The sequence below is a fragment of the Sturnira hondurensis genome, unplaced genomic scaffold (genome assembly GCF_014824575.4).
Source record: "Sturnira hondurensis isolate 20B ecotype Veracruz unplaced genomic scaffold, ASM1482457v3 Scaffold0015262, whole genome shotgun sequence".
Taxonomy (NCBI): Eukaryota; Metazoa; Chordata; class Mammalia; order Chiroptera; family Phyllostomidae; genus Sturnira; species Sturnira hondurensis.
In genome coordinates, this window is record NW_028087893.1 from 1,554,759 (window position 1) to 1,581,955 (window position 27,197).

Below are 27,197 nucleotides of genomic sequence, written 5' to 3' on the forward strand. Positions count from 1 at the left end.
TGCACTCACTGAACTAAATAATAATCATTCTTTAAAACTGTTTTAAATGTATTTTTCAATTTTAGTTGCCATACAATATTATATTAGTTTCAGGTAGTACTGATTTTTTAAATGATGACTTATATTAGGTTTTTTTAATGGATGGTTTCAGAGTAAACTGAGTAAATTTCTACTTTATAACAGGAATTACCAAGTCAGCTCTGTAACAACTACCATTTAGCAGATGCCAGGCACTGTTCCAAGCATATTATCTAATTTAAACCCTGCAAAAATGCTGTAAAGTATGTGGTATTATACCTGTGTTATTTGGAATCTTGGGTTTAACTCCCCTCTTACTCTTTTTTTTTTTTTTAAAGATTTTATTTATTTATCTTTAGAGGGGAAGGGAAGGAGAGAGGGAGAGAAACATCAATGTATGGTTGCCTTTCATGCGTCCCCTGCTGGGAGTTGGCCTGCAGGGAACTGGCCTGCAACCCAGGCATGTGCCCTGACTGGGAATCGAACCTCGATCGTCTGAGTCGCAGGCCCGCGCTCAATCCACTGAGCTACACCAGCCAGGGCTCCCCTCTTACTCTTATCTCCATTTTCTTTGTAACCACCCCAGGGTGGAGGTGGGGTGTGGTCTGTGTGCTCAGGACCCGCTCAGAGACTGCTCAGCCCTAGTTCCATCTGCTGCCCTGGCTGCTCTCAGCACCACCCTGTGCTCGACCTTTGGTCTGTCTCTCCACAGGGCAGCCTCCTCTACAGTGTCAGGCACAGATTTCTACCCTCTATCCTACCACGTCGGCTCCGGCAGCGTGGTGTGGGAATTTGTGGCCCTTCTTGTTGTCCTCCCTTGACTTCGGTCTGCGTGGGTGGAATGGGGAGACCAGACAGCTTGCTCTCCTTGCTCTGCTCGCCTCCTGGGCTCTTCACATACCTGCTGTTTTCTGTGTCCCACACATGTCTCAGTCCCTTCACCACCCCTAATGAGTTCAGACCTCCCACGGCCTGTTGTAGGTAGGGCCTTCTAGAATGGTATGAGTACTTACTTATAAGTACTTATAAGTCTTTATAAGTACACTAAATTTATGAAAATTGAGCTGTATACTTTCAAAATGTTCAATTAAAATAGTGTGATAGACTTACCCAGTGTTAGTCCAGTAAGGTCACGGCAGGTGTGGGAAGGGAAACAGCACCGTGCCGTGACTTGGTCAGTCTCATTCCCTGTGGATTTTGCAGTGGGAACCCCTCACCAGACCGTGATTGAGTTCAGTGTCCATGCCATTTGTACCCCTAAATATAAGCCAGCTGCTTTACAATCTGCTCAACAAGATAAATAATCTACTTCTAATATAAGATGAAAACTCACATATACTTACATATTTTATATATATTTGTATCATTAGTCTCACTTGTAGAAGATGAGTCAGTCTGCAGGTAAATCTAAGATTTGAACATTTTGACTGAATAATTATCACTTAAGCCATTACCCCTGCCCAGAGACGACCTCGTTGTATACATATATAAAATTCTTGTATTCGTTTGGCCTTTGCTAATGTGTTTTGAGTTTGAATGTGTTTCATTCATCCTCTCAGTTTTGATGACATGCATACAGAAAGGGGACTTTTTCAAGGATTTTATTTATTTATTTTTGGAGAGAGGGGAAAGGAAGGAGAAAGGGGGGCAAGAAACATTGATGTGCAAGAGAAACAGCTATCAGTGCCTCTCACAAGTCCCCAACTTGGGACCTGGCCCTTAACCCAGCATGTGCCCTGACTGGGAATTGAACCAGTGACCTTGCTGTTCACAGGCCAGTACTCAGTCCACTGAGCCACACCAGGGCAGAAAGGGGATATTTTCTGCCTTAAATGTGTACATCTTTTTTTTTTTTTTTTTTTTTTTTTTTTTTTTTTTTAGTTTACAAGTTACTGTTGTGTACGTTATGTCATATACTCTTAATAAGCTTGTTAGATTATTTCTCCATTTAACAGATGGACTCAGGGCCCAAATTACTCAGATTGTGATAAAACATGAATGTAAAGCCAGGGTTTTAGGTCTGTGCTCTGGAGTTCTCTAGTTTACTCTTTGTTGAGATGTGACCCCCCTGGAGTGCTGCCAGGTGCTCACCACGGCACAGGCTGCTAGGTTTTCTTCACACCTGCACTCCCAGTGCCTGGCATGTCATTGTAAGTTGTGCTTCGTTCTTTGGTAATGAATTGACATATTTTGAATCTGAATGGTTAGAAAACAAAAGACATCTTGGTTTTATAGTAATACCTCTACAGTTAAAGTTAGTTTTAAATATTATTTGTTAAGCCATTTACATTTTTCTCTTAATAAGTTGTATAAATTGATTAATAAATGTTATTTAAAAAGTTAATCTTTTCTCTTAGAAGTCAGTAAACTTTGTCATTAATACTGAAATAATGTAATTAAAACCATAGATATTAACATTTTTACAATCTCTTCCACAGGCACTGAACTTACCTTCAACTACAACCTAGAATGCCTTGGGAATGGAAAGACTGTTTGCAAATGTGGAGCCCCGAACTGCAGCGGCTTTTTGGGTGTAAGGCCAAAGGTACCTTCCAAACATTTGCATCGGGAATAATGGTGTGGTTCTCCCACCCTAACCAATGCAGGGCCGAGTCTTTAATTTAAGACGATGTATCTTTGAAATAATGAAGAATTGTCAGGGCCACTGGTAATTTTCTAACTAAGCATTCTGATGATCAGTTTGGTGACATAAGAGAGTATGAGTATTGTTGGAATGTGTTGAGCATTCTGACTTCTAGTTGGTGGTACCGTTCTAGCTAAAAATAAAAACCCTGTAAAATAGGAATCTGTAAAGTGGGTTACTTCCCACATTTTTATTTGTTTCAGCTGATCTCGCTCGTATTTCCTAATATGCTGCATAGTGTAACACTGTCAATAAACACAAAACATTTAGTCTTACCATTGTAATAAAGTATAAACATTATTGTGTCTTCCTGGTATTTTATGTGCTCTTTAACTGAATTATAATTCTGTAACTGTTGAAAATTGTTTCCAAATCTATATCCCTCCCTTTTTAAATACTATTAAAAACTTCCCTTGCTGTTACATAGTCTTCTTAATCATCATTTTTAGTGACTATTAAGTTTGTTATATAATGGATGGAGCATAATAGATGAACTTCCAGATTTTCTATCATAAGTAACAGCACACTGAGAATTGAAGTTTAATTTTGATGGATAGTAGATGATGGAGTGACTTTGGTTGGGTATTTTCGTTATGGTTTTTTGACTATGGAGTCAACATTAAGAACTGAAAAATGCAAATTAGTACAGAAACATGTAAGTAAAGAGGATAATCATTTTGAGTAGTAACACATGAAGAGTTCTCACTAATTACTTTATCTTAAATTATTATAAAATAGTAATTGAGGCTAACCCAAGCTTAATGGTGTTTAATGGTGTTCTGTACACTGGGGATGTCAGCTCCTGCATCCTTGAGGTCTGTGTAGCATTTCACACATGAATCAATGTTATAGAAATTCAGGAGCAGAAACTCTGAAAACCACTGGGCTTCGTGTGCAGGAGACCTGCTTGCTGTACCAGGGTTTGTCTTGGTAGAGACGCACAGCTGGTTGAGGGCAAGAACCATGCCTAGTGTTTTGTGTCTTCCTAGCACATACATGACTCGGACTGTGTGCTCAGTGGAGGTTAGTTGAATAAGCTAAGAAATATGTGCACACACAAACACATGGAGAAGTCTTCCTTAGTTATGAAATTAAGGCGAAAATAAAACTTTAAGGGTGACCTTTAATACCTGCCTTGTGTGTCAGTAAAAAGAAGAGCATTTATTTTTATTTAGGTGGCAGGAGTAGTTGATACAAAAGTTAACAATTAATACAACATTTATTGGGTACCTGTAATGTGCTAGGTGCCTTTTCTGCATTTTTCTCTCATCTTTACAACAGTCTCTGAGGACTGTCTTTTCCCAGAGGAGAGACTGAGGCTCAGAGAGGATAGTTAACCTGGTCAAGATCATACCACTAATGTGTCAACAGAATGCTGACTGCTCAATATCTGACCTCTAGAATCAACCCATTGCCACGGAAGAAAAGTCAAGGAAATTCAAGAAGAAGCAACAAGGGAAGCGCAGGAGCCAGGGCGAAATCACAAAGGAGCGAGAGGATGAGTGTTTCAGCTGTGGGGATGCTGGCCAGCTCGTCTCCTGTAAGAAGCCAGGCTGCCCAAAAGTTTACCACGCAGACTGTCTCAATTTAACCAAGCGACCAGCAGGTTGGTGCCAACATCAATTCTGAGTGCTCCTGGTTCTCTGCCAGAATTCTGAGCCCTTTGCATAGTGCCGACGGGAGGTGGGTCCATGTTCTCATTCCAGAAATAAATAACAAGGGCTTAGAGACTTAGGTTATAGAGAGGGGAACGGAAGCTCACTTGCTAAGTGTCGGGTACTTTATTACATTTCTGTTATGTTACTTTATCCTTCTAGCAACCTATAAATATGAGACCTTTTCACCTTTCCACCTTTCCAGTTTGGTGAGATGACTTGTCTCATTAGAGGATATAGTTGGAGGACCTGGACTAAAAGCCAGGTTTTGTGACCTCAAGGGCGCTAGGTCAGGTTTCCTTTCTGGAGAAAGAGAGATTGAAACAGTGGAGCTTTGGGTCGTTCTAGTCAGTAAGGTGTGGACTGACATCAGTTAGACCTCCTTCAGCGCACACTGCTGTGAAGGAGGTGCAGCTTTGTGGCAGGTAACACGTTAGAAAGCTGCTTAGGCAGATGTGGAACCCAGGAATTCTCGTTTGGAGAAGTCACTCACCTTTGGGTGGTGATTTGGAGGGAGAGGGTTTTAGGGATTTGGACCTGCCATCTGTTTTAAAGTAAGAAACCAGCCCTGGCTGGTTTCGCTCAGTGGATTGAGCACGGGCCTGCGAACCACACGATCGTGGTTTGATTCCCAGTCAGGGCACATGCCTGGGTTGCAGGCCAGTTCCCAGTAGGGGATGCACAAGAAGCAACTATACATTGATATTTCTCTCCTTCTCTCCTTTCCTTCTTCTCTAAAGATAAATAAATAAAATCTTTCAGAGAAAAAGAAACCAGTAGGAAGCCATTCTAGGTGAGGAGACTAGGTGATCACTAATGGCCTGCTTCCTGGAATTGCAGAAAAGAACAACTTTGGGGTAGGAGTGAGAGGCATTTGTCTCTGAATTGGCCTTTCTGCAGTGTGTGGTGGCCAGGGTAATGAAATGATGGAAACTGAGTAGTGCAAGGGCAAGGCCATAACATTGACCTGACTGTGCCAGGAAGTGGAAATGGGCAATTGTTTCAGAATCGGTTACTCAGGACTGTTATTGGCACAGGCTGTGATAGAATTGACCTTGCCTGTGAGCCAGGAGTGAGGTGTAGCATAGTTTTGGGGTTTTTTGTTTTGTTTTGTTTTTTGGTGGTTTTTTTTGTTTTGTTTTGTGTGTTTTTTTTTTTTTTTGGAGAAAGCAGAAGTGAAAACATTGTCCATGACAGAGACTCTCGGCTATCATGAAATGGAGGCAAATAGATAGCACCTGAAGTTAGCTTTGGGTCTTTTTTTTTTTTTTTTTTTTCATTGATTCTGTGTGGGCACCACAAGTAATGTTTGTGCTAGTTTTTTGTTTTGTTTTGTTTTGTTTGCTTTTGAAGAGGAGAGAGGGGCAAAGAGAGAGAGAGAGAAACATCGATCTGTTGTCTCTAGCACATCCTCAACTGGGGACCTGGTCCTGCAACCCAGGCAGGTGCCCTGACCAGGAATCAAACCTGCAACCTTTCACTTTGCAGGCCAGCACTCTACCCACAGAGCCACACAAGCCAGGACTCGATTTATTGTAATTTTTTCTCATTGCCATGTAGTCCCCTTACACTCGCCTTCCCCTAGTCTGCTAGTTTCAAGACTTAAAATTGAGCAAAGATATATCTGCTTCCTCTTTCTACTTATAAGCAAATAAGTAGGAGTTTAAATAGCCAAGATTTTCCTCTTGAAATTAATGTTTAAAGGGTGTATAGGACAAAAAGAGTTTGCAAAAATATGAAAGTAATCTCCTCACATCCTATCTAAAGGAAGCTTTGGGTGGTTTTTCCTTGCTAGAAATAGAAAAAAGGACCTACTCTTGCCTGTATATTTAGTTGTTACTTGATACTTGGCTGTTTTGTTTTGTTTTTTATTGATTTTGTAGGGGGGCGGGGCAGGGAAGGGAATATAAAACAGAAAACTGTACTTGAATAAGAATTAAATTTTAAAAAATAAATAAATAAATAAAAATTGATTTTGTGGGTGGAGGGGCAGATAGAGAGAACCATGGAGTTGTTCTACTTATTTAGATATTCATTCGTTGATTCTTGTTTGCACCCTGACCGGGGATCAACCCTGCAACCTTGGCATATTGGGACAACCTCTAACCAACTAACCTACCCAGCCAGAGCCTTGACTGTTATTTTTACGTGCCGTTGTACAGAAGAGGAGGCTGAGGTTCTGGGGCCAGGGGAGCACGAGCTCTCTGTGGGACACGCCAGCTTGAAATCACTTCCTTGACCTGGTTCCAGAGCCCTGACCCACCTCTTATGTATCTCTTGTTTTCCTAAGCTTTTGTTGCACATCTGTGTTTTCAGGGAAGTGGGAGTGCCCTTGGCATCAGTGCGACATCTGTGGGAAGGAAGCAGCCTCCTTTTGTGAGATGTGTCCCAGCTCCTTTTGCAAGCAGCACCGGGAAGGGATGCTCTTCATCTCCAAACTGGATGGGCGTCTGTCTTGTACAGAGCACGACCCCTGTGGGCCCAACCCTCTGGAACCTGGGGAGATCCGTGAGTATGTGCCTCCCCCAGTGCCACTGCCTCCAGGCCCAGGCGCTCGCCTGGCAGAGCAGGCATCAGGAGGAGCTGCTCCGGGGCCCAAGATGTCGGACAAGCCACCTGCTGAAGCCAACCAGACATTGTCGCTGTCCAAAAAAGCTCCGGTAGGGACATGTCAGAGGCAGTCACTGCCTGAAAGACCTGACAGAACCGACTCCAGGCCCCAGCCTGTAGATAGGATCCGGGCCCTCACGGGGTCAGGGACCAAACCTCAGTCCTTGATATGCAGCCAGAAGCCACTGGACAGGCCACCTGCAGTAGCAGGACCAAGACCCCAACTATCTGACAAACCCTCTCCAGTGACTGGCCCAAGCTCCCCGCCCTCCATCAGGTCCCAACCACTGGAAAAACCACTTGGGACAGCTGACCCAAGGCTGGAAAAATCCATAGGTGCTGCCAGCCCGAGGCCCCAGTCCCTGGAGAAAACCCCGGTTCCTACTGGCTTGCGACTTCCACCAACAGACAGACTGCGAGTCACCAGCAGCCCCAAACCCCAGACTTCAGACAGGTCTCCAGACAAACCCCATGCTCCTGTGTCCCAGAGATTCCCACCCGCTGACAAAGTGCTGTCAGCTGTGGTCCAGACCTTGGTGGCTAAAGAAAAAGCACTGAGGCCTGTGGACCAGAACACTCAGTCAAAAAATAGAGCTGCTTTGGTGATGGATCTCATAGACCTCACGTCTCGCCAGAAGGAACGGGCAGCTTCTCCTCATGAAGTCTCACCACAGGCCGATGAGAAGATGCCAGTGTTGGAGTCCAGCTCATGGCCTGCCAGCAAGGGTCTGGGGCAGGTACCCCGAGCTGTTGAGAGAGGCAGTGTGTCAGATCCCATCCTTCAGCCTCCTGGAAAAGCCGTGGCCCCTTTGGAGCACCCCTGGCAAGCTGTTAAGTCATTCACCCAAGCCAGACTTCTTTCCCAGTCCCCTGCCAAGGCTTTTTTGTATGAGCCAGCAACTCAGGCCTCAGGAAGAGTAGCTGCAGGGGCTGAGCAGATCCCAGGGCCTCCCAGCCAAGCACTGGGCCTGGTGAAGCAGGTGAAGCAGATGGCTGGAGGCCACCAACTACCTGGACTTGCTGCCAAGAGTGGACCGTCCTTCAGGCCTCTTGGGAAGGCCCCATCCTCCCTCTCTGCTGAAGAGAAGAAGTTGGCAACCACAGAGCAGGGTTCCTGGGGCCTGGGAAAGGTCTCACCTGGGCCGGGGCTCTGGCCCATGGTGGCCGGACAGACACTGGCTCAGTCCTGCTGGTCCTCTGGGAGCACACAGACAATGGCGCAGGCTTGCTGGTCTCTTGGAAGAGGGCAAGACCCTAAGCCAGAGCAAAGCCCCTTTCCAGCTCTTAACCAGGCTCCTTCCAGTCACAAGTATGCAGAGTCAGAACAGAAATAATGCCAGTGAATGTCACGTGACCAGACCAGCTATATACCCCCAGGGTTCTTGGAGGAGGGAAATATTTCCCCCCTCAAAAAACAGACCCCAACACTTTTCCGCTGTTATTCTTTCTTTATATCCCAGCATTCAGAATTCTGGTGACATTAGCCAGTGGGCTTGTGCCTATGTGAACCACGTATGGAAATCCAAGTGGGCCTCGGCCAAGGAGACAGACAGACTGGGGTCTCTTTCCCTCAACCTTTACACATGGTCAACTTGAAATAAAAAGTCCACTCTGGAGTCAAGCATGGGATTCAATTCCACTGGTCAGGTTGGAAGGTACAGGGGCTCTCTATTTCTCTAGCCCTGCAGACCTCCACCGAGGGCACCTAATGAACCCCTAGGAGGAACTGATAATCCATTCAAATCAGTGGTCATTTCTTGAGCATTCTCGTGTGCTAGGCCAGGTGCTAGTCACTGATAGGAGATACAGAAATAAATCAGACCTGAACCCTGTGAGCCTAACATGCCTGCCTGGGCTTCCAGGCTGTTTTCAAGAACCTTTGACCAGGAAATAATACGAAGAGTTGAGGGGACCTGAGGCTCCAGGCTCATTTTGTGTTCATTGTGGCCCCAGAAATGGTGGTGTTGAGTGTGGTTCTTCTGGCCGGGTGTGCATGTGTGCACGTGCAGATGTCTCTAGGCAGGAGGGGCTGCAGAGAGGCCAGGGGGCTTTCGGCTGGGCAGCCACTGCTGCTTCTGTCTGGGTTTGCAGAGCCTGAAGATCTGTACTTGGCAGAACAGCTGGTTGAGGGGCTGGGCTCTAAAGAGGCATAGCTTTCCCACTGCGTAAGAAGGCAACTGGCAAGTGGACCTTTTTTTACCAGTTTTCCTCCTTTTACATCAACCCACCCCATGCCTGTTCCCCAGACACTCAGGTGCTTTCAGATTTCAGAGTCTCGGGCAGTGGACCTAAGGAATGTCTGGCAAGCTCTGGGCTAGATCCAGCATCAGCTCAGGGAAGTTGCTAGACCCCGATGGAAAATTACTTCTCTTCGGATTATTTGCTCTTCTACCTGAATGGAAGGAGTCCTCTTCTTTACTAGTGGATTCTGCCACCTTCTTCCTGAGAATTATGCTCTATGTTGAGAGCACTTGCCTGCCTGCTGACTCAGTTCAAAGGCAGCCATAACCCTTCCATTATATCTGGCAGGATGTGGCATTTAGAGAAATGTCCAGTCTAAGAGTTGACTCCTCATAACTGCTGATTATCTGTTACTGCTGCCCTGAGCTGGGGCTCAAGGGCTGGGAAATCTGTTGGTGCTACCCTGCCCTGCTGTTCACCCAGCTCACCGACTGCCAACAGGAAGTGCTGTTTGGCCAGTTCCCTCCCATTCACTCATGCCTCCTTTGTCCCCAGACCAAATGTGTTTACCTCTCAGCTTTGCCAACTTAGCCAGCAGCAGCTTTAGCCAACCAGGTCACCTGGCCCAGACGTCTCCTGACCATTCTGTCTCAGTTACGGCTTCTAACCCCTCGACAGGATTCTGTATTTTGTCCCAGTTTCCTCCTAAGTTCCCTAATGAGGTTGCTCCAATCACTCTTAAGGAGGGAACAATAGTTGTTATAGAAGCATTTGCGCTTTATATAAAGATTAAAAAGAGACTTCGCTTTTATTTCCCAAAGTCGGTCTCTGGGGTTGAGACACTTGAACTCAGGCAGAGGCACAAGGCTGGGCAGGGCTGCCCCGAGTTTAGGGGCCTGTCCTTGCATCTCACTTAGACCTCGTAACCTCCTCTGTAAATTCCACCTGCCTAGTTCTCCCCTTTCATCCTAAAATCTCTTCCCACATTATCAGAGAGGAAAAGCTCTTTGTCCGAAAGGAAGAGAAAACAAAGCATCTTATTTTCTTTTTAAAAAATTTTAAACCATGGAAAAGATATTTTTAAAGAAATCCACCCAGAACATTAAAGTTCATTATATTAAGTATTTATCATGTGTGAGAATAATAAGTATATAACTGCAGCTAATAGATCTTTTCCCTAATCTCTTAGGTTGTATGATAGGGTTTGCTTGGTGCCAGTCCTGTGCCCTTTCTTTCCTGTCATCTGTAGTCGTGATCAGAAAAAGTATCTGCACTGCACTGTTAGAATCTCCTTCACTATGTTGTGTGTTAAATTACCGTAGTTCTTTGTTTCACGAAATAAACTGTGAATTTTTTTTGTGTGTGTGGTGGGGGTTGTGCAGGCTATGTAAAAATTTGTAAGTGGAGAAGTTTGATTCTGAAGTAGCTTCTCTGAAGTAGGCTTTGGTAGGTAATTGACTTGACAGCTGCTCTAGAGAACTCTCACAGTTCAGGAGGGAGTGAGGGGAAGGTGAGCCATGATTGGCCACTTTGTGGTTTTGTTTCGGTCCTTTCCGTTTTCCACCATTCACTGGTAACTTACTTCCAGACCTGCCTGGGAAAACAACTATGAGCTGTGTTTGGTTTAGTGGGTAGGACGCGGTTCTTTAGATGGATGGAGTGCCAGTCTTTCCTGAGGGCCATTGAGATTCTCTCAGGTTGAATGAAACCACAAATTCAACTGTCAGACCCCCTGATCACAGCAGACATCTTAACACCTTAACACTGAAAGAAGTCCGTGTACAATTAAGAGTAGAATCAGGACTGTTGAGAAGTGAGACTCTTGCCTGATGGTGGGAGGGAGTGACCTAGCCAGCCCTTGGGGGTCCCCTGGAGCCTGCACTGAGGCCTTTTCTCTAGGGAGTGTCAATTGGCAGTTAAAAGGAAGTCATTTCTTAGAAGTTCCTGATCTTTGTGCAGGACGGTATTTTGGGTATTTGGCCAAGAGCTTGGAAATCGAAACCTGAAGTTTCCCTCTAAGCCAGTTCCCCAGGAAGCCTTTCCCAGGGGGATGCCATAGCGTCTTCCATAGACGGAGAACAAACACCTCTCCAAGCCCTGTTAAGTCAGGGGAAAAAAACTTATGGAAACTGTTAAATTCAAAGCCTCATTTGTTTCTCATACTGAAGTTAACCCATTCTAATAACAAGATAGCTGTCACTGCTACAAAAGCATACAAGTTTTTAAATGTCTGATTTCCCTGCAGTTACTGAATTTAAGGTGATTTAAATCACTGTGTCGATCCTCTTCTGAACAACTACCAAATCTACATCTTCAGCACTGATGAAAATTAAGTGTATTCATATCCTCTACCCCACCCCACGGTCAGGGCATGAAGCGCACAGCAGCTCTTTCGTAGGTTCAGCAGTGTCTGCTCGCTGGAGCTGGACTCCCAGGTCGCCTTGTGAGAACACAGTGGAGGGCAGAAGTCTGGTCCTGGCAGCTTCCCCTGCGAGGGGAAGTAGGGGAGCCCTAAACATGGGTGGATTTTGGCCATGGCTTCTAGGAAGTGGGTCTTCTAAGGCTTTTGGGGGGGGATATTGCCATCTTATTGGGATGTGTCGACCAGGAGGTCAGAATGGCCCAGTGTTGCGACCTCTCTGAGGTGGAGGCAGGAAAGGCACTGCCATGGACCCCCCATTTGGGCTGCTCCACCCGTTAAGACATTCCAGATCATTCAGAGTTAGGTAGCTGGTGCGTGAGGTCAGCTGAGCTTTCTAGGGCCAGAGTTTGCTATAGTATAAATTGAACTAAGAATAGATAATTGCTTTGTACACTCAAAAAAAAAAAAAAGTAATGATGGTGCTAATTTCCCGGTATAAATAAGCACTGCCAAGGGTTGAGGGACTGGTGACTTGCGAAACCCAGCTTCCTGTTTGGGAGGAAGAAATTTTACGTAGAACAGTTTCTTTGAGGCTCCATTAAGAGGAGAGGGGCAGAGACACTGTGTCCAGATGAACGTGGCCAGAGTGTCTCGAGGCTGGCATCACCTTGTCTACAGCCACCAGCCACACTGCCTGGAACAGGTTGGCGGGGAGCTCCAGGTGTGGGCGCCCCCTCTGTTACCTTCTGCCCCTTTCCTCCTCTTATGCTCTCGTGGCAACACCTCTGTTGCTTAGAAGATTAAGGGTAATGTTTCTTAAGGAAGTGGTAGGTTTATTTTATTTAGAAGTCCACAGCCTGGAAAGTGTTTCCTACCGAACACAAGCAAAAAACAGCACACATGAAATTCTTCAGCGGTCCCTTTTCCAGAGCTGCTTTCCCATGACTTTCCAAAAGTCAGGTTGTGGAGGGGTTTCAAATGTAACACTCTGGAAGTTGAGCAGAGCTTTGTGGACAGGAGGTGTGAGTCCCGGGAGTAGGAGCAGAAATAGTTCTGGTGCTTTAGACTTCCCGGGTAGGGGCAGAGAACAGGTGGGCTCCAGGCCTGAGGTGGGTGCTGCCTGTGTGCGCATGTAGGTGAGTGTGTGTAGATGGGTGAGTGCAGCACACCGAAGCTCGTGGAAGAGTAGACTTCTAAGTCTTGGTGAAGAAACAAGCTGACAGTAGAGATCTATCTTTATATTTTTAAGAAAGGGACGTGGGGGGAATCAGCTGAGGTCCATCACTTTTTTTTTTGCTCCTCCTCATCCCCATAGATTGTCAGCTATAAGTGAAACTTAGTGGAAAAGAGGGGAGCCCTGTGCTAGGAGTCCCCATAAACATGTACTGTAATTCTTTGTATATAGAAAAAAATTACTGTAAAGTAAAGTTTAACTTTACTCTTATGGCCCTTACCCTGTGTTGTGTTTTGTTGTCTGTGGGGAGATGTAGCCCGGCAGGAGGGAGGATGGGTTTGTGGTGAGAGCAGGAGCCAGCCCGAGCCCCTCCTCCAAACCTCATGGGAGTGGCGTGGGCTTCCTCCCAGTAGGCATCAGGTGCCAGAATGTATTTCAGGAGTGGCTGGTTAGTTTCAGTCCCTTCACAGGAAGCCTTCATCACCCATGAAGTAAGGATATTTTGAGGAATTGGTTTTTAAGGAGGAAGTAGAACCAAAGACTTCCTGAGTGAGTGTGACCATCTTGGCCAACTTTTTTGGTTGTTCAGAGCAGGTGCTAAGCCCTGCAGAGGACCCAGCCTAAGGTGGGAAAGCCAGGCCTTCATAAATGTCCTTTCTGAACAGGAAGTGTCATCCTGGTTTACAGTTAACACTGGATCCTTCAGAAATATTTAGACTTCCAAAGCCTAAAACTACACTACACTTTATGCAACCTTGGGAGCCCGTCTCCCCTTAAGACCTAGTCCTGAACTTCCTGTTTTTTCAGCAGTCCTCTGGGGAAGATACATGTTTAGTCCTAGAGTTTACTTTTACTCATGGTCTTCCCAGTCCTGAATTGGGCAGTGGTTACTTTTAGAAATAAGAAATTGAGGCCAAGTTTAGGTCCCTTTTCAAATCTGAGTCCAAAGACCTTTCTGTCTTACAGAACCTATGGTTTTTCTTATTACACCACATTGCCAGATATTATTGGGAAGCTTAGGATCTGAGCCACAGGTGTGACTCAGGCCTAAGTGTGATGGATGTGGTAGGACCAGCCGATCTGCAGTAGAAGTGCTTGTTCTTTGATCTTGGACACGACTTAAGTGCCTGCCTAGCTCTTAGCACCAGGAAGGAACTGTGAGGTCTGCACTGCCCCAACCCCAGCCTTTGGCCCTAACAAAGTACAGGAAAGGACTCTCCTTTTTCCATTACCTCAGCTGCAACCCTGGGGTAAAGTAACTTTAAGGCTGGGAGGAGTCCGCATACAGGAAATGAGGTTGGCCAGCCAGCCTAGGAAAGAACTTGGAGCTTTGATACCCAACTACACAGCAGGGAAAGGGGCTGTGGTTCACAGTGCATTGATTTTATTTACAAGTCAGACACTACTTAATCCGCAGACACAAGTGCTGTTGAGGACAGAGGAGTCCAAATTGGCCCTTTCCCTCCTGATGCCCATGAGTCCGCCCAACGGCTGCATCTGTTCCATGGGCCAGCACAGGCAGGTGCCACCCTGCTGCCATGGGACTTGGGGTAGCTCACGTGCACCCACCCAAGCCCAGACAAGAGCTAGGTCCAGCCCCTCGGGGAATTCCCCCCAGGCCCAAAGTGAGTGGCGATTCAGTGATGGCAACAGCTGTAGAAGTAGGGGTTTGCCTTCTGGCTCAGATCCACGCCTTTGTCCTCTGTCAGAGAGAGAGGTGGCAGGTAAACACCATTCTGTCGGGGTCCAGTAACCACTGTGAAGGGGGCTAGATGCTGAGGGCCTAGAGGAAGTCTCTCGAGAGGCTAGGGAAGTACACACCTGTCATCACCTGGAAGGCCGCCACACTGACGTAATCCTCTGCCACTTTCTGGAAGAGCTCGTCTGGCAGGAAAAAGGACCATCAGTGAGGGCCCAATGCCAGGAGCCCTGGGATCACCCAGTGACACAGCCCTCTTGGCTCTGCTCTGCTTCCTCTGGTGCCCCTGCCGGTTCCTGCTGCGAGGCCCGGGACAGCACTCACCCACACTCTGGCCTGTCTTGCTGGATGTTTCAAAGAGCTGAGCTTTGATGTCTGTAAAGAAAAATGACTAAAGCCTCGTATTTGAGAACCAGGTGGCACAGACAGGGGAAGTCGAGCGGTGCGGGGGCGCTACTGGACACCCCCCCCCCCCCCCAGTTCAGGGAGGCCAGGAAGCTTTCCCTAATTTGCGTGACCGGCCCCAGCAGCGTTTCCCCCCCCTCCCCCCGGGGAGTTGAGGAGAAGCTACTGTCTGCATAGTCCTGGACATCGTGGAAGTCCACACGTCGACGCCGCCTGTCCTCCTCCAGCAGGTCACTCTTGGTGCCACACAGGTAGATCTGACAGCCCTGGGGCAGAAGACGAGATCAGAGTCACCCACAGAGATCACCAGAGCCCCAGCCCCAAGTCCTCTGGTGAGGTCTGACCACCTACCTCCTCCATGTTGCGCAGTTCCTTCACCCAGAACTTCGCGCGCTCAAAGCTGCTGCTGTCCGTGAGGTCTTGGTAGGGGGCAGCAGGAAACACAGGGTCAGGGGCTGTTCTCTACGGCCGGCCTAGCACCCACCCCTTCTTGCTTGAGGAACAGGCCAGAACCTCCTCTCCTTTACCGTAACAGACGATGGCAGCCTTGGCGCCCCGATAGTAGATTCGACTCATAGCCTCGTAGCGCTCAGAGCCTGCTGTGTCCTGAGGGGCAGGGGAAAGCTCAGCCGCGGCCTGAGTTACTGAGCTACTCCCCAAGACTGCAAATGCATTACGTCCTCCAGACCCCCACTTTTAAACTGAGTCTAGGGAAGAGAAATGGCCTCTGTAAGGCCACAGATCAGACAAGAAAACAGGGATCAAGGTCCTCAGGAATGGGTTTTCCCAGAACTGGTACCTGCCCAGGGCACTTACCCAAATACCCAAAGTCACTGTCCGGTCTCCGACAGACATCACCTTGGCCACGAAAGCGGCCCCGATTGTCTGCAACCAGGGGAAAGCGATCAGAACCGCGGACGAGTGCTGGCCTCCCACCCGCGCCGGCCCCGCGAGGCGCACTCACGTTCTGGTAGGGCCCCACCAGGAAGCGGTCGTGCACGTAGCGCTCCACCAGGCTCGTCTTGCCCACGTATTCCTTGCCAAGCATCACCACCTTGACGTCCACCCGCTGCCCGCTCATGCTCTCGCGGCCGCCTCACCCGCGTCAGGGCCCTGCGCCCCCGCGCCGGGTAAACGCGGATCTCCAGTCGGGCAGGGAGCACCCAAGCCTCCGTCCCTACGACTCGAGACAGCACGGTGGGCTCCAGCTACGGAAGCTCCCCGCTGCCCCCACTTCTCGGCCCCGGGCGCTGATCCCCCTCCCGAGAGCCCAGGGCCCCGGGCGTCCCGGGAGCGCGCGGGACAGCGCCCTCAACGGCGCCGCACGCCGCCGCCCAGCTCGCTCGCCGCAGTGCTCAGGCGCCGCCACAGCTCGGACTCCCCACGGAGCTTGGGGTCCCCGCTAACCCGGCTCAGGCCAGCAGCTCCGCGACTCCTGCAGCGGGAGGGGATAGAGGGCGAGGGGGCGGGACCAAGAGTCACGTGCACAGACGCCGGAAGTGGTCGGTACTGCGCGTCTGCGCCGGAAGTGGCGGGCGGCTGGGCAACTCCTCATGGCGGTGGCTGCTGGTGGAGCGCAGGGCGGTGGCGACTGAGCTGTGTGCCTGGCGGGCGTGCGCCGAGGCCCGGCCTGGTCTGCGCGTGCCCCCCGAGTTCTGCACCCCTGATGCTGCGCGGGTGTTGATCCCGCTCCGGCCGGGACGATGGTGAAGTACTTCCTGGGCCAGAGCGTGCTCCGGAGTTCCTGGGACCAAGTGTTTGCTGCCTTCTGGCAGCGGTACCCGAATCCCTATAGGTACGTAACCCGGGATATAGCACCCTTTTCCCTCGCTGTTTGGAATCGAAGTATTGGTCCAGGAAGGACTCCACATCGAGTCCGAGGCAGGGGATCGCCAGAGCCGTGGCCATCTTTAGGGTTAGAGGACCCTATCGGGGAAGTGGCCAGGCCTGCAGAATGCTGGAAGGAGGCCGGGCCTGGGCAGTGGTTTACTTGAGGCCGTATTCTAAGGCTCTGTCAACTGCAGGTGGCTGGGGAGACAGGAAGAGGCAGCGGCACAGGAATTGGGAGGGTTCCTAGGGTTGGAATTCCCAGACGTTCTCCTACTCCTCTGCCTGTGGCGCTCTCCAGCGGTGTAGTAAATCAGCAAGGCCCGCCATGCTGGAAGGCCCAGGAATCCAGGTCAGCGAGGGGGCGGGAGTTGGAATTTGCCCTGGGATAGATTCAAGGGACTCCATCTTCAGGTCTGAGCTGCAGCACAGATCACTGCAAGTTTAGCGGAAGGCCTGGCCATTCTGGGCCGGGAGGCTCCAGACGGGAACCCCAACAGGCAGTCTCTCAGGGTCAGGCTCCGGATGGTCACCGTCACTCTGACACCTGCAGCAAACATGTCTTGACGGAAGACATAGTGCACCGGGAGGTGACCCCTGACCAGAAGCTCCTGTCCCGGAGACTCCTGACCAAGACCAACAGGATGCCCCGCTGGGCAGAGCGACTATTTCCTGCCAATGTCGCTCACTCGGTGTACATCCTGGAGGATTCTATTGTGGACCCGCGGAACCAGACCATGACCACCTTCACCTGGAACATCAACCATGCCCGGCTGATGGTGAGACTCTCTTAGTCCCCGGCAAAGTGGGTAGAGCTCCTGATACATGTGACTCAGGAGCCAGTGATAAGAGTGGTTTTCAAACTGGAATCCAGCCAGCCATACAGGTGGCTTGTAAGGGAGAGGACAAAGCTGTGGGCTAAGTCACCTCGGGTGTGCCTTGTAAGGGAGAGGATCTGGGCCCCCACAGACCAGAGGAGTTAGACCCCTATGTACCTTACACGATAGAGTTCAGCCTAAGGTTTGGGGGGAATGGGTTCCATGTATCTTTGATCTCTTCAAATCTTGAGAGCCCTGACCTGGACAGGTAGTTCAGATGGTTATAATGAGCATCGTCCCAATACACAAAGGGTGAAGGTTCAATTCCTGGTCAGAGCACATACAAGAATCAATCAGTGAACCCTGGCCAGTGTGGCTCAGTTGGAGCATTGTCCCATAACCGAAAGGTTGTGGGTTCAATTCGCCATCAGGGTACATGCCTAGGTTACAGCTTTGAACCCCAATCTGGGCATGTACTGGGGGCAACCAGTTGATGCTTCTCTCTCGCATTTGATGTTTCTCTCCCCTTCTCTTTCTCTGAAAGCAGTGGAAAAAAAATATCCTCTGGTGAGGATTAAAAAACACACACACACATACACACCAGTGAATGCATAAGTAAGTGGGATAAAAAAATGGATGTGTCTCTCTGCCTGCAGGGTGCTGGAAGGAGGCTGGGCCTGCGTGGTGGTCTCCCTAAGGCCATAGTCTAAGGTTCTCTCTCTACTGATTTTAGAATCAGCAAATAATTTTTTTAAAAAATTAAAAAACATCCTGTCATGTCCTCTCATGTATGAATACCCTGAAGTATTCATACCTCTCATGTATGAATACCCTCACTTTTCTCACTCACTCTTCACAGTGACCCTTAGAGGTGGGAGTTACCCTCTTGTGCAAAGGGAAAAGTGAGGTGCGAAGAGGGGAAGCATCCTACAAGCTCACGGAGTGAGCTGGCAGCTTAGTCCACTGCTGCTGTTACTGGAGCCTTCACCACTGCCTGTTTTCTCAGTCACACAGGGAGTGACTCTGTCATGAGGTGGCCTCCTGGCCAGTGGCCAGCTGCAAGACAGGCCTTTGAAGGGCTCTGTGGGGAGTGCTGGCCCCCTTTTTCCTCTGATAATGAAAGCTGTGACAATGGCCAGAGTTCCATTTTCATTTGGATTGCCAGTGACCTCGAGAGCTGCAGCAGGTAGTAGGCTGGCTAAGAACATTGCCCCTGTGTAGACATAAAGGTGCCAAACTAAATCTAGGCGGGGCCAGGGCATAGCCGGAAGGCCCCCCTGCTGATCTCAAGAGGCCGTTTGCTGTCTAGTCTAAAGGGTCAGAAGAGACCGTAGAGACCAAAGTGACCTTTATGTTCTTGGTCTTCTGTAAACATAGCTTGGGATGCAATAATGAAAACCCGTGGGTTTTCATTTTACTGCTTTCCCTCATAAAACGAGGCAGTGAATCATGTTTATGTGAAGCTGGCAAAAGGAAAGACTCCCACAGAGTTGTTTAGCCGGACTCCCTGCACAGGTGGTGGAGGAGCGATGTGTTTACTGTGTGAACCCCGACAATAGCGGCTGGACCGAAATCCACCGGGAAGCTTGGGTCTCCTCTAGCTTGTTTGGCGTCTCCAGAGCTGTCCAGGTGAGTGGCAGCTTGGCGGGGGCTGGTGCTCTGAGGCCCAGGCCACTGGGCATAGAGACTGGGCTGGAGGTCAGTGGGAAGCTCAGAACCCTTCCCCTTCTCATCTTTTGCCAGGAATTTGGTCTCGCCCGGTTCAAAAGCAACGTGACCAAGACGATGAAGGGTTTTGAGTACATCTTGGCCAAGCTGCAAGGTGAGAACCTCTGGGCACAGGTTGGGTTCAAGTCCTAGCTGCCCTGACTGGTGTGAGTGGAGCCTGGGACTCCTCATCTGTACGCTGGGTAAACGCCACCTTTCCAACGGGGCCCGGCTCGCAGGTGGTGACGGTTGTGAGGAGCAATTAGGTGGGTCTTCCCGGCATCCTCTAAAGCCAGCCTCCTGCCCTTTGCTGTAGGTGAGGCACCTTCCAAAACCCTGGTTGAGACAGCCAAAGAAGCCAAGGAGAAGGCAAAGGAGACGGCACTGGCAGCTACAGAGAAGGCCAAGGACCTTGCCAGCAAGGCAGCCACAAAGAAGCAGCAGCAACAGCAGCAGTTTGTGTAGCCAGCCCAGGCCCTTGGGCCCCAGCATGCCAGGCCACCCACTGCCCTCCCCCCTTGTGCTTTATTATTAAAACTCAACTTCCAGCCTGATCTCCTGTCTGGGCGGTGGGTTGCAGGTGGTGTCTGTCTGGCATCTGCAGTGCACCAGACATGTTATCCACGTCTGGGCCAGGCCTGCTGCCTCCCGCATCAGCTGGCCATGGAGAGAGGGGCGGTGACTTGCCCAAGGTCACAACAAGCAAGCGTGCAGGTGAAGGGGTCATAAATGCTAGACTGTAAGCTCCTTGAGGGCAGGAACCTTCATTTTTTTCTCTGCTGTGTCCCAAGTACCTGGAACAATATCTAGTACATAATAGGCACTCAATAAATATTTGTTGAATTCAACCAGCCCCAGCTGTGGAGTCAGAAAGCTTCAGTTTGAATCTTGACTCCAGTGCACCCTGATTTGGGCCTGGAGCGAGTCCTGTCACAGCCTGGACCACACCTGCAAAATGGGGCTGGCCAGCCTCTGGGCTGTGCCCGTGAAAGGGGCAGCGCAGACCCACCAATAGTATGGCCAGCAGTGCGGGTGGTGGCTGCTGATCTCATTTCCTCTTTCCTGTCCTGTGGCTGGGAGTTTCCCCATTTTCATCAGACAAGACCATGGACAGGAAATTAAGAAAGAACCTTTTAATGAAAATACTGTACAGTATCTGTGGGATAAAGACCAGGTGGCCTTGTCTAGGAAGGAATGGGGCGGGGGCAGTGGCCAGAAGGCTTGCTGTCCCCATGGGGGCAGCAGAACCAAATGCTACCAAAAAAAATGCCTGGAAGGGCCGTCCAGGCCCAAGCTGCCCGCACTGCAGGCCGTGGGGGGCCAGGCCACACCCCTAGAAGGGGCTCCAGCAGGGAAGGGGAACACCTGTTCCCACGCCAAGGTCTTTTCAGTTCATTCCAACAGGAGGTGACTCTGGGCAGCCCAGGAGGCTCGGGAAGGGCTCCTGCCCCGCGGAGGGGAGTGACAGGGGGTCTGTGGGGAGGGCGTGCTCTGGGGCGCCGAGGGTCATAGCCAGGCGCCGCTGTGCGAGTAGCTGTGCTCCCGGCCCGCACTGAAGCCCCGAAGCAGCTCGGCCTCACCCCCGAACACCAGGCTCTCCACGTCCACCTCCAGCTCCTCTGCACAGGGACGGGTCCGTCAGGAGACCTGACCCACCGGCCCACCCGGCCCGCTTCTGCCTCGGGACACTCACCTTGGTCCGAGTCGGAGCGCTCGGAGGCTAGGCCCGACGAGTCCAGGCTGTCCGTGCGCAACCGCTCCCGCTCGCCCGCCCCTGCAGACCCCCGGAGCCGCGCCAGCTGCCGCTGCAAGCTCTGCTGCTCGCTGCGCAGCTTCTCCTTGAGCCGCCGGGCCCGCTGTTCCTGCTCCTCCAGCTTCTGCGGGGCCCGAGGGAGCAAAGGGTGGGGTCAGCTGCCTGGAGGGGGGGGGGGCTGCGTACCACCCGCGGTGGCCACGACCCCTCGGTGACTGCTGCCTGCTCCTGACGGAGCTCACGAAGCCTGGGCTCCACAGGCTTCCTCCACATCCTCCGAGAACACAGGCCCTGCGATGTAAATGGCCTGTGCGTTCTGTCTAGCTGGGTGGGCAGGGCGGGCAGCACAATCTCAAAGACCTTCAGCGTTTAGTCAGGTGATGAGAAAGAGTGCCCAGGGTGATACCAAGCAATAGGGAGGGGTGGGGGGCAAGTGTGGACTCTAGGTGATGGAGGCAGCCACCTCGGGGGCCCAGCTGATCGCTGCCATGTGGGAAGAGGCCCAACCAAGGGTGGCCAGACTGCTCAGAGTCTTTAAGAGAGCTGGCAAGTCACGTTCTTCGTGTTAAGTGGCCTCTTAAGTGCTGCCAACTAACTTAAATCTTAGAAAACTACAGACTAAACAGGCTACCAGTTTGGAACTCTTGTTCAAGACCCTCCTAGGAACCCCAGGGCTTCTTCAGCATTAATCTGCTTCCCCCACCTCCACCAGAGCTCTGCCAGCCCAGAGCGTGGGAGGGGGGGGGCGGCGGAGACACGACCTGACACACTGCAAGGCCCAGGGCTCTCCCATCAGAGCCCTGGGTGGGCAGGAGCCTGCAGTCCACAAGCAGGGGAGCAGGGGGAGGGGCCAATGGGACCGGGTATAGAGGGGTGAGTGATGGCTGCCTAGGCCGAGGCGGGGGAGGAGAAGCACCCAAGCAGAGGAAGACTGGGAAGAGCACCGAGAATTCGACTTTTTGGTGGGGAACAGGGAAGAGATGAAACTAAAAAAGCAGGACAGTGGCAAGGCCTGGGATGTGGAAGGCCTTGACTTCACAGAAGGACTGAGACAGCTCTGTCAGGACCCATGGGAGGTTCTCAGCAGGAGAGAGACCTAAAGAGATCTACCACCTGCTACAAAGAATATCCTAGGGTGAGGACAGCCTGGATGATGCAAAACAGGAAGCAAGGAGTCCAGGAGGGGGTTGGTAGGGCTTTAAGGAAGGAGCGATCCTGGGGCCTGCCCTCTGTCCCTCTAAGAACCAGGGTAGGTAGGCTCTGGGCGAGACACCAGGGCCTGCTGTCCAGCTAGGGTGTTACTGAGCCACCATGAAGGGAATGCAGGCACCTGTGGCACAGCGTGGACAGTGCCCACACTGTGACTCATTTTCCACATGGCACATCCATGTGTCTCTGACACAGCCCCTGTGTCTACAGCAGCCTGGCAGAGCGGGGGCTCAACAAATACCAGGTTGGCCAAAAAGTCTGTTTGCTTTTTATCCATACAGCGGCCCTAGTGGCAGTTAGTTTTCCTTAACTCCATTCGAAACAATTTTGTTAGATTGTATTTTGACAGCTGTCATATCAGCATGCATTACAAAAAAAAACTTACCAAATTGGTGACTTTTTGTGTAGCCATTTTAATATTGAAGGTGAAAGAAAATATGTTATGTTTTTGGCATATGTTTTGCTATTTCTAGAAAGGTAAAAACGCAACTGAAATGCGAAAAAATATTTGTGCAGTGTATGGAGAAGGTGCTGTGACTGATCACACGTGTCAAAAGTGGTTTGCGAAGTTTCATGCTGCAGATTTCGCGCTGGACGATGCTCCACGGTCGGGGTATTGCAGTTGAAGTTGACAGCGGTCAAACTGAGACACTAACTGAGAACAGTCAATGTTGTAGGACACAAGAGAGAGCCAACAAACTCAAAAGATCCAAATCAATCAAGTTATTGGTGAAGATGAAAAGTGTGTCTTTTATTTTACAGAAAAAACAACTAAACAGACTTTCTGGCCAACCCAATATACTTGTTGAAGGAAAGCATGCAACTCAGGACACCTGAGCCTGGATTCTGAATCTGTCTCTCAGAAGCCCCGCTGTGCCTCCATTTCTTTGTCAAAAGAACCAGGAGGGCAGGAAAAGTCTCTCTGGGGATGCCTAGGGCTTTGAGTTAGCACACCCACTCATGTCCACCAGGGGGAAGCAACGAGGGATCTGAGAATAAGGTGATGGCCATCCTCTCGGTCCTTTCCCCCGCCTGGCCTCTGGAGCTGCCTCCCAAATCGGCTTCAGGAAAGACTGCGCAGAACAGGAGGTCTTAAAGAATGGAAGAGAGGAAGATCGAGGACCAGCCCTCCAGTTTTGGGGCCCTTACACGTGATCCATCACACTATTTCAATAGGCACGCCCCGCATACGGAGGAGGAAAGGAAGTCCAGAGAAGCTAACTGCCTGGCCCAGGGACTCACAGCTGGAATAGAAGTAATAGCTGTAATAACGACAGTGAACACTTACTGGGCAAATGCTGAAGCTTAAGCGTCAGAATAATTCTGAGTTATTTTTTGCTTCTCTTCCCATTTAATAAATTTAGACACTAAAAGCACAGTGGGCCTCTCTCCAGTTTCCCCCAGCAACTCCCTCCTACACCTCTCACGTGTCTGGCAAGATGGCTCCAGGGTGCAGGGTTAGCCCCTCACCTGGATGTGCATCCTGGCCCTGCGCAGAAGGCTCAGCGTGGTGTAGCGGGCACAGTCAGCCCCCAGGGGCATCTGCTGCTTCAGCTGCTCCAGGCACCGCTTCAGCTGGGCCCTCCTGCAGGGGAAGGGGTCGGGAGGGCAGTGCCAGCCCAGCCTTTCTAGCCAGAGGGCTGACAGGGGAGGAAAGGCCAGAGGGAGGCAGTTCCAGGACCCGTGCTGTCCGGGCATAGCTGGGACTCACCTGCGCTTCTCCAGCTCGTTGTGCACAGACCTGCCAATGCCAGGAGGATGGGGTGAGTGGGCGTCAGCTGCTGCCCACACCCTCAGTCCCAGGCTCCTGGGGGCTCAAAGGGCACTACAGATATCTGCTCCAAACCAGCTCAGTATGGCAGCCATGTGCCTCAGGTCCCTGCATTGCCAGGGGGAGGCAGAGGCGCATGGGCAGGTTGGGGGTTGGGGGGAGGTGCAAATGCTGTGAGAGGCCTGCTCAGGGAGCCGCGGAGTCCGAAGCCCCTACCAGCAGTCAGGAAAGGCTTCCTAAACAGAGGTGCCAGCTGAGCTGAGCCAGAAACGCAAGTTACCCAAAGTGGGTGGTGGAGGGAGAGACCCTCCGGTCGGAGGGAACAGCGCGTGTAAAGAAAGGGTGGAGACGAGGCCAGAAGAGGAAAGTGAGTGGTGTGATATGTGGAGCACAGGAATGTGAGCAGAAGTGAGACACAGAATGGGCACTATGACGGGTGCTCAAGAACTAGTGCTTGAATGAATAAAGGGTATGTGTTTGGGGATGGGGCAAGATGGCAGGTGGGGTCTGAATGTCTCCACAGTAGGGTACCTGGCCCAGAAGATGCAAGCAACAAGGAGGAAGTGGGCTGAGGAGGGGTCTGAAAGGGACAGCGCCCATCCCCCGCTCCCCGTTGCCCCTGACCCTCCTCACCGCCCACTGTCCAGCGCGCCAAGCGCTTGGGGGGACCGCTTCCTCTTCCTGTGGACCGGCCCCGGACTTCTGTGCGGGCACAGGGACGCGTACCCGTGCTCAGCCTCTGCCAGAGAGAGCCCCCATCCGCGTCAGGATGGAGCTGGTCCCCGCGGGCGCCCCTTGGCAGGTACGGTCAGGGAGGGGCTTTTGGCACCAGGGCCATTTTCCCAACACCTCCCAGCCCGACTACAGACTCTGCAGTCGAAGACGGGAGTGCCCCGGGGCTACTGCCTTAAAGCCAAGTATGTATCCTGCAAGTTGGGAGCCAAGTCCAACGGAGGCCAGTGTCAGCAAGGTCGTTGCCTGGAGTCTGGCCAAGAGTTTTGCCTCACCTCTCTCGCGGCGTTCCAGGAACTCGGCTGCCTGCAGCAAGACCTGGATGTTGCTGGCCACGGGTTCCATGTCGGCGACAGCTGGCGGCGGGAGAGCCGGAGTTGAGAGCTGGAGCTGAGGGCCGGAGAAGCAGCAGCACCACTTTTGTTACAATGTAACTGACACGGTGCCACAAACACAGGCGCCCGGCCCCGCCCCCTGGACGCCCCGCCCACATGATGGCCCGGCTCTTGGCCCCGCCCCCTGGAACCCGCCCCGAACCGCAGCCCAGCCCCGCCAAGCCGCCCGCCCCCTCGGACCCCTGCGGTGTCTGTGCCTACATCAGCTCTAGGTCCGGCCCTCGGGCAAACCCCAGGCTGGGGGTTGGTGAATCTTGCTCGCTTTGGTCAGCGACCCCGCGCTGGCAGCGAGGAGTCTCTGGGCCTCAGTCTCCAGCCCGTGCAGACGGCCAGGGCGCCGCACCGAGACCCGAGCTCTGGGGGCCCGTAGTATCCGGAGGGCCCAGGACTCGCAGCTGCACGTGGGCGCCGCGGGGGCAGGGAGGGTGAGCGCCGTCGCCCATTGGCGGGTCGCCTCCAGCGGCTCGCTGTTGTCATCTTCGGGGCGGGGCTGGGGAGCCTCTGAGGCACTATTGGCTGCGCGCGGCCCCGCCCTCTCACGCTGCTGGTCAACACTTTCGGGCGGGAAAAGGAGCAGGTTTCAAATTTGAAAACCCGGGAGGTGGGGGCGGGGCTGAGCGGGGAACGGGGCCGTAGTGCGCAGGCGCCCGGAGTCCTGCTCGGCGCCCCGGAGTCTGTGCTGTGGTCTACTGGCTGTCGGGCCCCGTGGGCCCGGCTGGGCTTCCCTATTGTGGCGAGGGCTTCTCCTCTTCACCTGCCCGGAAGCTACTGTCGCTAGGAAACGTCACCAGGGTACCGAGGGAAGTAGGCGAACTGGCCTGCTGAAGAGCCCTAGGTCCTGAAGCCGTTGGACTTGGATTCCTCTTCTGTCACCAGTGCTTCTCAGCTCTGTGACTGTGGGACTGACCTCCCTCCTGTGAGCTCGGGAAGCCCCGCAACAACAGCGTTGTTGCAGGACCAGAGCCCACGCCTGTGCGGTGCCCAGGAGGTAGGAGCTGCTGATTTCCTCGCCCCCAGGGGCCACGAGAGGCGGGCTTCTTCATCCCCCAGAGCCCCTGGTTACATCCTAGCTTCCCCAAGGAATAGCTACAGTGACGTTGAGGGGCAGCAGCAGCAGGTGTGTCCACACCTATGGGCACAATTTTACTGGAAAGAAGACCTGTCTCGTGAGCCAGTCTGCCTAGGGCGGCTGGCAGTGTGTGGGTTCTTGACTTTGTATAGGAAAAACTTCACAGCTCAATCTAGATGATTTTGAGAGTACGTTTATTAAAGCCGGGGACAGTGGAACAAGGAAGGCCCCGAGACAGAAGCAGCAACAGGGAAGAGCTTAGGCGGGGCTGCCTGGCTCTCCAAAAATGTTACATAGGAAAGAAGTGAGCCTGGTGGGGCTGCTGTCAGCTCACTGGGAAGTCAGGGGAAAGGGGGCCTGGAGACAGGTTCAGGGGGTCAGCCCAAAACAAGCTGTCGCTGCCCATTGCTCCCCTGGTTGCAAGTCTCATGGGGTCCCTTAGAGTTTAGGAGATGGGTGCCTGTTGGGGAAGTAGGGGGAAAGGGAGAGGCCCAGGAATGCTCTCGCACTGGGTTCTTCATCCTGAGGTTTTCAAAGGCAGGGAGTTAGGGAAGGTCTCAGGGAAGGATCTCAATAGAATATTCATCAGTTCTTCCAGGTGTGGCCTTTCGGAGTAGTGGTCTCCACTGACTAGTGGGCTCCAGGGCAGGGGGCTGTTCATTGCAGCTGGTCCTGGCATCCCCCACCTGGTGTTGCTGCTTTTCTGGGCATGGAGCTGAAACACAACTGAGGCCTAGGTGTTGTCTCTGGGGAAGAAAGGTTGGGGGGTCTAAGCCACAGGACCAGCCCCATGCCAGGGGGGAAAGACCCCCCCCCCCGGGGATGCTGTCCCAAGCCAGTTTGCCCATTGCTAGGCGCCCGGGGCTTTCTGCCCTGGTGACCTGCATTTGTCTCTTAATTGTTTGGCCAGTTTGTTCAGCTGTCTGGCTCAGTTTCCTTATTCCACTTGCCAAGACATTTTCTTAGCCTCTTACTCTCCTGCCTCAGAGTGACTGTCTAAGGGCGGAGGCAGGAAGATGAAAGCAGGTGTTACAAGGCGGGGCACTGCTGCCAGAGTGGGGGCCTGAGTGTGAGACCCGGCAATGGGGTCGGTGAATGAGGAGGGACCAGATTCTTCATAATGACGTAGTGCTGAGTGAGCACACGACACGTGGAAGTCAGTTCTCAG

General features: G+C 51.6%; 4 protein-coding genes across 9 annotated transcripts in view; 2 read left to right on the forward strand and 2 right to left on the reverse strand.

The window, feature by feature from the left end:
• Window positions 1–12,914, forward strand: part of NSD1 (nuclear receptor binding SET domain protein 1) — a 149,480-nt gene extending 136,566 nt beyond the window's left edge. For all 5 annotated transcript variants that reach the window (XM_037064448.1, XM_037064447.1, XM_037064445.1 and 2 more), the window contains exons 21-23: window positions 2,457–2,563; window positions 4,064–4,268; window positions 6,634–12,914. In XM_037064448.1, coding sequence (XP_036920343.1) covers window positions 2,457–2,563; window positions 4,064–4,268; window positions 6,634–8,261 — 1,940 coding nt within the window. In that variant the 3' untranslated portion in view covers window positions 8,262–12,914. The remainder of the gene's footprint in view (window positions 1–2,456; window positions 2,564–4,063; window positions 4,269–6,633) is intronic.
• A 1,092-nt stretch (window positions 12,915–14,006) lies between these two features.
• Window positions 14,007–16,206, reverse strand: RAB24 (RAB24, member RAS oncogene family). The gene is made up of 8 exons (XM_037064454.1): window positions 15,713–16,206; window positions 15,565–15,633; window positions 15,276–15,354; window positions 15,100–15,167; window positions 14,915–15,014; window positions 14,668–14,718; window positions 14,466–14,528; window positions 14,007–14,346 (listed from the first exon to the last, which is right to left on the reverse strand). Exons 1-8 carry the CDS (start codon window positions 15,827–15,829, stop codon window positions 14,282–14,284), a joined length of 612 nt encoding a protein of 203 aa, XP_036920349.1. The 5' UTR covers window positions 15,830–16,206; the 3' UTR covers window positions 14,007–14,281.
• A 35-nt stretch (window positions 16,207–16,241) lies between these two features.
• PRELID1 (PRELI domain containing 1) lies at window positions 16,242–19,654 on the forward strand. The gene is made up of 5 exons (XM_037064451.1): window positions 16,242–16,543; window positions 17,129–17,354; window positions 18,909–19,022; window positions 19,137–19,215; window positions 19,417–19,654. Exons 1-5 carry the CDS (start codon window positions 16,452–16,454, stop codon window positions 19,563–19,565), a joined length of 660 nt encoding a protein of 219 aa, XP_036920346.1. The 5' UTR covers window positions 16,242–16,451; the 3' UTR covers window positions 19,566–19,654.
• A 564-nt stretch (window positions 19,655–20,218) lies between these two features.
• On the reverse strand, window positions 20,219–25,293 carry MXD3 (MAX dimerization protein 3). 2 transcript variants are annotated; one of them, XM_037064452.1, is made up of 7 exons: window positions 25,162–25,293; window positions 24,841–24,955; window positions 24,467–24,572; window positions 23,774–23,803; window positions 23,533–23,647; window positions 20,794–20,977; window positions 20,219–20,719 (listed from the first exon to the last, which is right to left on the reverse strand). In XM_037064452.1, the coding sequence occupies exons 2-7, from the start codon at window positions 24,908–24,910 to the stop codon at window positions 20,607–20,609; spliced, it is 618 nt and encodes a 205-aa protein (XP_036920347.1). In that variant the 5' UTR covers window positions 24,911–24,955; window positions 25,162–25,293; the 3' UTR covers window positions 20,219–20,606. The 2 variants fall into 2 exon arrangements, with proteins under 2 accessions (XP_036920347.1, XP_036920348.1); XM_037064453.1 differs by having other exon boundaries at window positions 25,158–25,293.
• Window positions 25,294–27,197: the final 1,904 nt, after the last annotated feature.